The sequence below is a fragment of the Triticum urartu genome, chromosome 6A (assembly GCF_056163025.1).
Source record: "Triticum urartu cultivar PI428250 chromosome 6A, HENAU_Tu73, whole genome shotgun sequence".
NCBI lineage: Eukaryota > Viridiplantae > Streptophyta > Magnoliopsida > Poales > Poaceae > Triticum > Triticum urartu.
In genome coordinates, this window is record NC_141878.1 from 492,165,795 (window position 1) to 492,176,374 (window position 10,580).

Below are 10,580 nucleotides of genomic sequence, written 5' to 3' on the forward strand. Positions count from 1 at the left end.
ATTTGTTATTGTATATCTTAATATTTTTGTATATAAACTTGATCAAAGTTTGTAAAGCTTGACTTTGACCAAAGCTAATATGCGAACTAAATAAAAACGGACGGAGTACTATCTTCATAGTGCAAAGTAAGGCCTCCTTTGGTTTAGAGGAATTTCATAAAAATTCTAGAGGATAGGATTCTTATAGAATTTTTTTCTTTAGAGCCCTTTGATTCATAGGAATAAATTCCTATTCCTACATAGGATTGGTTCCTATCCTCCACATTTCATAGGAAAATAAAAAAGAGCCTAGACTTAATGGAAAAATTCTTTTGGTGTCAATCAAATGACATCTTGTTTCCTATTCCTACTCATAGGATTTGAGATACATTTCATCTCATTTCGTACAAGATTCCTATTCCTATGATAATCCTATCCTATGAACCAAAAGAGGCCTAACATAGTACTAGTGTCATAGATGGCTTCATTTATTAGCTTGTAAACTCATCTTGTATTAGGAAGCGTTATGTTACAGTAACATATTATGTTACTATTTCTTATTAACTACTTGCCACATAAGCAAAATTTTCTTGAAATGCCCTATGTTGCTAGCTAAGTTACTCCCACTATGACTAGCCTCATGTGGCTCCTCATAGGAAGAAGAGCTTAATTCATGGACCGAGACATGCTAGTTTGCATATACTCCTACCAGTACTGTACAATTTATATCTTGATGTAAAGCACAGTGTTCCAAACACATGCACGCTTTAGACCAAGCTAGGGCTTACAAATTTTGACCGGCACGGGAACCCATCGATTCAAGAATTGACCGTACATGTGCAATTTATATGTCATGGAATGCATGTGAAACGCTGGAAGCGACCGTGCATGCATGCATGCATGAAGTTTGCCATGGAAACGAAAGGGGAGCAAAAGTTTCAAGGAACATCATTCTACAGCAAGATACATCCAGATCATAGAACAGAACATTACAAACGAAAACGAAGAGGAAGGGAAAGAAAAACACTCGCTGTTGCCAGAAAAACAAAACATTGGATCTCACTGACCTTTCAACTTATTGAGAATTTGATCTTGGACCAACTGTTTCTTGTCCCTTGAATGATCAGCTTCCTACTAGCTCCCTGAACATAGTATACCTCTCATGATCTCCAATAGATCTCCCTCCTGTATACCCAATCTTTGCAACGCATGCATGCGTGTAAATAGCACCAAGATCACAAGGTCAGCCCAATGAACAATCCAGCAATGCATAAGCTCTCCATCTGTACTGGATATCAATAGCTTCTCCGCCACTTCAAACTTCTGTGATGTCTTCGTCATGTGAGTGTAGAACTGTGGATCGCAGTTGCACTGCCTAGACATGCATCAGAACGGTGGCCTGACTCCGCCACCGCCGCCACCCCAGGCTCCAAAGTTATCTCCGGGAAGCTGGTAGTTCCCCACATTCCCGCCGGCAAGGTTGTAGAGCGACATGCCGCCAGCATCGCCTCCGGTCACGCCGGAGGACTGCGATGCCGCCGGCTGCTGCCCTGGTGGCCCGCCTGACTGTGCCACTTGATCTTGCGCTTCCGCTCCAGCGGCGGCGGCTGCCACCTCCTCTTCCTCCCCCTCCAGCGGGAGCCGCTCGTACACGGCGTTCGAGAACGACGCAGCCATCAGGACGACGGGCCCCGCGGCGACCAGAGTTCCCACCACGCTACCGCCGATCACCTGGCCCTGCCCGCCGGAGAGGAACACGGTGAGGCCACTGGCGCCAGGGGGCGCGGGCGGCGGCAGCACCGTGCCGGTGAGCGAGAGGATCTCGAACCGGCCCCGGAGCGTGGCCACCACGCTGCCCGGGGGCGACGCACCCGGCTGGCGGAGCGCCACGTTGACGACGGCGCCGCCGCCGCTCAGCACACAGACGCCACGGCCGCGGCGGCGCGCGTACTCGGCGACGCAGTCGACGATATCGGCCCCTGCGGAGACCTCGAGGACGTGCGAGTGCAGCGCGTTGGGGCTGTCGCGCGTCACGATGATGGGCGGCTTGGGCTTGTTCTTGGACCCCGCGGGTCGGCCGCGCGGACGGCGGGTGGGCCCGCCCGAGCCGCCGCTGCCGCCTCCTCCGCTGCTACCGTCGACCGGGACCATGGCAGACGACGACGGCTGGTCAGCGCCAGCGCCGCCGCCGCTCCCGCCGGCGTCCGCGTCGCCCACGGGGGTCTTGTCGGGCGACGACATCTTGGAGTGCTCCATCTTGACGTGGGAGTTGGGCGAGAGCGGCGAGGGCTGCTGCTGCTGCTGCGGGCGGAGCAGGTGGTGGAAGTAGCGCGAGCTGCCGGCGCCCGGGCTGCCCCCGCCAGGGTCCATCCCGGCCATGGCCGCTTCATCTGGCCGCTCCCACCACTTGCCGGCCGCCAGCTTTGCCGTCGATCGGTCGCCCTCCACACCTCCTTCTCTTCAGCGCTAGCTCCACCGCCACTACACCGATTACCCACAGCAGACTAATTAGTTCGCATGCGGCAGTGCAGCACAGCTACGAAAGGAGAGAAGCAAGCAACACGAAATGGAAGATCTTATATCCATGGGGGGCTACTCTTTCTTTTCTTTCTATCCTGGCGGCGTCGTCAACTTGACGACTTGCCTAGACTCTAGAGCTGCTCTAAGCAATGATGCACTCTAGCTAGCTAGTAAAGCAAGCTCGCGAGCTCATGTTCCTTACCTCCAGCACAAGCTTCCCCCCGACGGCGGCGGCGCTTTGCGGCAGAGACGCGCCTCCCCCTCCACCAAGCGCGCTTTCCCGGCCCGTGAGCTAGCGCGCAGCCAGCTGCCCGGGCAAGAGCAAGACGGATCGGTCGAGGCCTCCACACGTACTAAGAGGGAGCGCAGGATCGAGAAGAGGCCGGACGTGGCGGCGAGGGATGGAGGGAGCGGCGAATTAAAGGCGGGCTGGGAGGAAGAAGGGGGGACGGCTAGGGATGGGATGGCGCTGCTGATAAGGCCCGGCCTCGCAGTCTCGCTATCTCATCTATGTAGTAGTAGTAGTACGAGCATGATGGCTCCCGATTCCGAGAAGTCCCACCGCGCCCCCCACCAACTCCGTTTTTACTCGCTCCAGGTCGGGCCGGGGAAGCGATGGCCCGCGCAATCCCAAAGCGACGCGCCCCGATCGAGCCCGGCCGTTAGTTGGACCGGCCGGCCGGCCAGGACACGGGCGCCCGCGCGGGGGACCCTAGGCCGCGTCTAGAGCCACAACGGCGCAGGCCAGCCCGAGCGCGCGCGCGCGCGCGGACACGTACCGCGCGTACGTGCCGCCCTAGCGCACGCGCTAGCTAGCTCCAGTGCGCGCCTGCCGATGCCGTTGTGACCGCAGCGCAGAGTCTGGTGGACAGTAGGCAGACAAGGCTAAATGAAGGCGTGAGCTAGCATAGGGGGCGCGTCTAAATTAGGGACGTTTTACTGTGCTGGTCATTCCTTTTCTTTATAGTATACGGCTGGCCAGGTACGCACGCACAGGACAGCCGGCCTCGTACGATACGGTTGTACGTATGCTTGGGTTAATTAACCTAACCAGTAACCACGACATGCTGTCATGATCATCACTCGCGCGACCGATTTAAAATGGACTGGTTGGAATCTGGACACTGCTGGGATGATGGAAGCTACGTTCACAAGTAATGCTTCGACTTAGTACGATCGTAGCACATGTACAGCTATTCTCGCACTAATTAAGCATGCTAGCACTCCCATGGCTCCATGCATGAATAATGTGCCATATACGCGGCGCCGTACGTGGCCCACGGGTCCCGTCGAGACATGGATAATCAGAGGGGAGGAAGGGGATTAACTAGGGTTTGTTGTGGTGGAGCTTTTCTCCGAGGACAAGGAGGACAATCAAACCTTGGCGCTTTGCCCAGGCGTTCCATCTCTTCCGATCAGGGGTCATTGTCATGTGACGCACGCGGGAGCCAACGAATTTCAATGGCCACGCCCTGATTGGTGCCATCTCCAGACGCGGCAGTACAATACACGTACTGACTGATCGAGACGGCGACAAATCAGGGCCGGGATAATACTCGCGAAAATGGGCGTGCGTCAACGCGAGCTTCACACGCATAAAAGAATTGCGAGTGTGTGCACAGCGAGTTTGTATATATCCGACCTCCGAGGTGAGGCTCTCCGACCCGATCTTTAGATTACTTCCGGCGGCTAGTATTCGTGTTCTTCGGAGGTGCGTGATTACGACACCCACCAGCCTTTTAACAATAGTAGTAATCTAAGATTTGACCCAGACAATGGAGCAGGACTTCTTGTGTTTGCTTACCATTGGTGTGCACATGTGTATGGTGCGTAAACAGTACGACCCACCACCATGGGTGATTATAATCGATATTTGATGAATCCTCACCTGCCCTCCGGCCCCTTCTTCGCCTCATGTGCAGTGGTGAAATTAGAGAACAAGACCATTGAGGTCAGCTTCGTTGCTTTAAGGTGTACTCTCGGCGGTGACAAAGACACACTAGTGCAGAACCGGGCAATAGCACCGGTTCGTAAGGCCCTTTAGTGTCGGTTCGGTAACCGGCACTAAAGTGTGGACACTAAAGGTCCCCCTTTAGTACCGGTTCAGCACGAACCGATGCTAAAGGGCAACCACGTGTAACGAGCCAGCTCCGGGGGCAGGGAGCCCTTTAGTACCGGTTGGTGACACCAACCGGTATTAAAAAGTTGGGGGGTTTTGGGTTTATAATTTCCTTTTCATTTAATTTTGTATTTTCCATTTAATTCTTTTTCGTTTGCTGGTATTTTACGATACTACATATTGTATACATTATGCATATATATAAATAGAATTTCTAGTAGAACCGATCATATATATATATATATATATATATATATATATATATATATATATATATATATATATATCATCGAATGTCTCACAACCACCATTAATTAATTCACACATATATACACACATGTTAAATACAATTAGCTAGTTATATACAATTTCTTCTAATTGGTGCCTTCGGAGCCAGTGGCATTAGCCTAATTGGTGCCTTCGGAGCACGATAACAATTGGAAGTGATTCATGGGGGCGGTAGCGGGTAAAAGTATTCTCCTTTGGGATCTATGACCTAGTCGAGCAAAAATCCCGCTATTTCCTCTTGAATTGCTTCTATGCGGTCCTTTGATAGGAGCTTCTCTCGCACCTCTTTGAACTGTTAAGAAGGAGATCAATATGCATGTGTATTAGTTGTGTGACTAGATATCGATAATGGTGTAAAAATTGTAAATAGTGTTCTGACAAACGTACCCACTCATGTCTTTGAGATCTGCTCCTTTCGGACGCCATCATGCGAATGTTCTCGCAAACGTAGTATGCACACAGATTATTCCCCGACGCCTGCTTCAGGGCCTTTACGAGAATGTAATTTGATTAGATAATAATTAATCAAGCATGATAATTAAAGAGATGACCTTTTCGCATAGGTGAACTAGGACGTGCGTCATGATGTTGAAGAAAGATGGTGGGAACACCAACTCGAAACTGACAAGACATTGCACCAAATCATTCTCTAACCTTGGTATGATTTCTGGATCGATTACCTGCTGAGAGATTACATTGAGGAATGCACATAGCTTCACAATGGCTAATCGAACATTTTCCGGTAGAAGCCCCCTCAATGCAACCGGAAGCAGTTGCGTCATAATCACGTGGCAGTCATGAGACATTAGGTTCTGAAACTTTTTCTCTGCCATGTTTATTATTCCCTTTATATTCGACGAGAAGCCAGACGGTACCTTAATACTGAGCAGACATTCAAAGAAGATTTCCTTCTCTTCTTTGGTAAGAGCGTAGCTTGCATGACCCTGATGTATGCCGTCTTTTCCGTGCATACGTTGCTGGTCCTCCCGTGCCTCAGGTGTATCTTTTGTCTTTCCATACACGCCCAAGAAGCCAAGCAGGGTCACACAAAGATTCTTCGTCATGTGCATCACGTCGATTGCGGAGCGGACCTCTAGGTCTTTCTAATAGGGTAGGTCCCAAAATATAGATTTCTTCTTCCACATGAGTGCGCGTCCGTCGGCGTCATTCGGAACAGGTTGTCCACCAGGACCCTTTTCAAAGACCACCTTCAAATCCTTGACCATATCATGTACATTAGCATCAGTACGGTGGCGAGGCTTCGTCCGGTGATCCGCCTCACTTTTGAAATGCTTGCCTTTCTTTCTTACGGGATGCCTACTCGGAAGAAATCGACGATATCCCAGGTACACATTCTTCTTACAATTAGCCAAATATATACTGTCGGTATCGTCCAAATAGTGCGTGCATGCGCGGTATCCCTTGTTTGTCTGTCCTGAAAGGTTACTGAGAGCAGGCCAATCATTGATGGTCACGAACAGCAACGTCTTTAGGTCAAATTCTTTCCCCATGTGCTCATCCCACGCACGTACACCTGTTCCATTCCACAGTTGTAAGCGTTCTTCAACTAATGGCCTTAGGTACACATCAATGTCGTTGCCGGGTTGCTTAGGGCCTTGGATGAGCACTGGCATCATAATGAACTTCCGCTTCATGCACAACCAAGGAGGAAGGTTGTACAAACATAGAGTCACAGGCCAGGTGCTATGGTTGCTGCTCTGCTCCCCAAAAGGATTAATGTCATCTGCGCTTAGACCAAACCATACGTTCCTTGCGTCATCTGCAAACTCCTTCCCGTACTTTCTTTCGATTTTTCTCCACGGCGACCCATCAGCAGGTACTCTCAACTTTCCGTCTTTCTTACGGTCTTCTTTGTGCCATCGCATCGCCTTGGCATGCTCTTTGTTTTGGAACAAACGTTTCAACAGTGGTATTATAGGAGCATACCACATCACCTTGGCAGGAATCTTCTTCCTGGGGCGCTCGCCCTCGACATCACTAGGGTCATCGCGGCTGATCTTATAGCGCAATGCACCGCATACCGGGCAAGCGTTCAAATCCTCGTACTCACCGCCGTAGAGGATGCAATCATTAGGGCATGCATGTATCTTCTGCACCTCTAACCCTAGAGGGCAGACAACCTTCTTTGTTTCGTACGTACTCTCGGGCAATTCGTTGTCCTTTGGAAGCATATTCTTTATCATTACCAGCAACTTTCTAAATCCCTTGTCAGATACACCATTCTCTGCCTTCCATTGTAGCAATTCCAGTGTGGTGCCCAGCTTTTTCTTGTCACCTACGCAATTCGGGTACAACAATTTTTTGTGATCCTCGAACATGCGCTGCAACTTCTTCTCCAAATCACTTGCACAGTTTCTCTTTGCATCGGCAATGGCCCGACCTAGATCATCAACGGGCTCATCCGATGCCTCTTCTTCAGCTTCTTCCCGCATTGCCGGCTCAGCTTCTTCCCGCATTACCGGCTCAGCTTCTTCCCTCATTGTTGTATCATCGTATTCAGGAAACCCATGGCCAGGATAGCTGTCGTCGTCCTCTTCTTCTTCATTGTCTTCCATCATAACCCCTCTTTCTCCATGCTTGGTCCAAACATTATAGTGGGGCATGAAACCGGACTCAAACAGGTGGACGTGAATGGTTCTTGACATAGAGTAATTGTGACCATTCTTACAGCTAGCACATGGACAAGGCATAAAACTATCCGCCCGCTTGTTTGCCTCAGCCGCAAGCAGAAAAGTACGCACGCCATTAATGAACTCGGGAGAGCATCAGTCATCGTACATCCATTGCCGGCTCATCTTCAATACACAGCACCGAAAACACCAAATTAATACAATACATAAAGTTCATACATAAAGATCATACAACACTTAAATGCAACAAACAAATAACTCTCTAGCTAAAGAATTTAAATGCAACAACAAATGCGATCAAGATTGCAACTAAGGTAACAATTGATCCAACAGCATAATGATACCAAGCCTCACTATGAATGGTATATTTTCTAATCTTTCTAATCTTCAAGCGCTTTTCTCCATCTTAATATTGTGATCATCGACGACATCGGCAACATGCAACTCCAATTCCATCTTCTCCCCCCAATTCTTTTCAATTTTTCCTTCAAATCCTCGTTTTCTCTTTCAACTAAATTTAACCTCTCGACAATAGGGTCGGTTGGAATTTCCAGTTCAACTACCTCCTACATACAAATATCTATGTCAACTTGATGGGCATAATTTGTCATAAACACGAAATGCAATGAATAGTTTTAAAAGAGAATATACCACATCCGAATCATAACCCGGACGAGGGCCGACGGGGACGGATATCAAAACCATGGCACTATGTATAACAAACAACGTATGGGTAAGATAATTATACGAGTAACTATATATCCAAATCACACAAACATCAATTTTTTATATAAAACTTCATGAACAAGAGGCTCACCACAAGGTGGTGCCGGCGACGGGACGTTGCGGGCGATCGACGGTGGTTACGACGGAGATTTAGAAGGCACTAAGTAAACCACACCTACATATGCAAACTAAGTGTTATTTTTGACCTCAAATTGCATATAAATCAAATACTAGCACATATATATATATAATTCCTCCCAAATTACTAAACTCAAAAATCAATCACTATATAAAGCATTGCACGAGCTAATCTAGCAATGAGAGATGAAAGGACAAAGTTGCTAACCTTTGTGATCATTTGAATGGATGGGGGCCTTCAAATCTTGACAAATTTTAGGCAAAATGTGTGATGAGCTTGAGAGGAAGAGGGAAAAGAACAGAGAGGAGAGGGGAAAGGGGAAGAACAGAGCGAGCTCGGGTGGACGAAGGGTCTATGTAGGACGACCTTTAGTACCGGTTCGTGATACGACCCAGTACTAAAGATGCTAGAGGGGCCCCGGACTAACAACATCATGCCACCACTCACTTTAGTACCGCTTCATGGCACGAACCGGTGCTAAAGGTTCACCACGAACCGGTACTAATGATGTCCGTCCGCCTAGCCGTTGGAACCGACACTAATGGACACATTAGTGCCGGCTCAAATTCAAACCAGCACTAATGTGCTTCACATTTGACCTTTTTTCTACTAGTGACAATGGACCTCTTCGATTTGCAGGGTTCTGAGAACGCAGAAATAGAAAAAGTGCAAGACTCAAATCCTACTGAATTAGTATAGGGAGTGTTTGATGCCAAAGAAAAACAAAGAAACTGCAAAAGGAGGTTGGAGTGGATGCTAGATTTTCTATGAATGTAGTGCACAAGATTTCAAGGGAAAATTTCCTACGGGATCTCATTCTTTAAATTAAAGGACCAATATAGAAAAAATTACTAAGGATTTCAATCCTTCAAAAATCATATAGAACTCCTTGCAATTAAAGGAGCCCTATGTTGGTGAAGGATTTGTGAACTCGGTTGGATTAAGGTTCACTTGAAACCCACGCTTGTGTACCAACCCCACTGAGGGAGTCCTGGATTAGGGGGTGTTCGGGTAGCCGGACTATACCTTCAGCCGGACTCCTGGACTATGAAGATACAAGATTGAAGACTTCGTCCCGTGTTCGGATGGGACTTTCCTTGGCGTGGAAGGCAAGCTTGGCAATGACGATATTCAAGATCTCCTACCATTGTAACCGACTCTATGCAACCCTAACCCTATCCGGTGTCTATATAAACCGGAGGGTTGTAGTCCGTAGGCAATCAACTCCATACACAACAATCATACCATAGGCTAGCTTCTAGGGTTTAGCCTCCTTGATCTCGTGGTAGATCTACTCTTGTACTACCCATATCATCAATATTAATCAAGCAGGAGTAGGGTATTACCTCCATCGAGAGGGCCCGAACCTGGGTAAAACAAAGTGTTCCCTGCCTCCTGTTACCATCCGGCCTAGACGCACAGTTCGGGACCCCCTACCCGAGATCCGCCGGTTTTGACACCGACATTGGTGCTTTCATTGAGAGTTCCTCTGTGTCGTCGCCCTTAGGCCCGATGGCTCCTTTGATCATCAACAACGATACGGTCCAGGGTGAGACTTTTCTCCCCGGACAGATCTTCGCCTTCGGCGGCTTCGCTCTGCGGGCCAATTCGCTCGGCCACCTGGAGAAGATCGAAAGCTACGCCCCTGGCCATCAAGTCAGGTTTGGAAGCTTAAGCTACACGGCTGACATCCGCGGAGACTTGATCTTCGACGGGCTCGAGCCACGGCCAAGCGCGCCGCACTATATCGAGGGGCATGATCTAGCTCTACCCCTGGACAGTGTCCTGGAGGCCGCACACGCATCGGTTCCGACCCCTAACTCGGAGCCTATTGCGCCAATTGAGGATGAGCGGTTGGACGTCACCTCGGGGGCTGCGATCCCGAAAGCGATCGAGCCGAACGCTAGCCCCGCACTCTGCACGACCCATGACTCCAAGGATCCGGACTCCTCCCCGGACTCCGAACCCCCCGCGCCCCTGCCAATCGAATCCGATTGGGCGCCGATAATGGAGTTCACCGCCGCAGACATCTTTCAGCACTCGCCCTGTGGCGATATCCTGAACTCTCTCAAGTCTCTCTCCTTATCAGAAGAGCCCTGGCCGAACTACGGTCAGCGAGGATGGGATACGGACGATGAAGAAATTCAAAGCCCACCCA

The 10,580-nt window shown here is 49.4% G+C and overlaps 1 protein-coding gene across 1 annotated transcript; it reads right to left on the reverse strand.

Annotated features, from left to right (window-relative positions):
• Window positions 1-894: 894 nt before the first annotated feature.
• Window positions 895-3,112, reverse strand: LOC147965852 (AT-hook motif nuclear-localized protein 27-like). The gene is made up of 2 exons (XM_087528459.1): window positions 2,702-3,112; window positions 895-2,460 (listed from the first exon to the last, which is right to left on the reverse strand). The coding sequence occupies exon 2, from the start codon at window positions 2,356-2,358 to the stop codon at window positions 1,366-1,368; it is 993 nt and encodes a 330-aa protein (XP_087384585.1). The 5' UTR covers window positions 2,359-2,460; window positions 2,702-3,112; the 3' UTR covers window positions 895-1,365.
• Between the last annotated feature and the right edge of the window lie 7,468 nt (window positions 3,113-10,580).

Bases quoted from the DNA above. Each gene is read 5' to 3' on its own strand.
- LOC147965852 (XM_087528459.1), bottom strand. From the start codon at position 2,358: ATGGCCGGGATGGACCCTGGCGGGGGCAGCCCGGGCGCCGGCAGCTCG.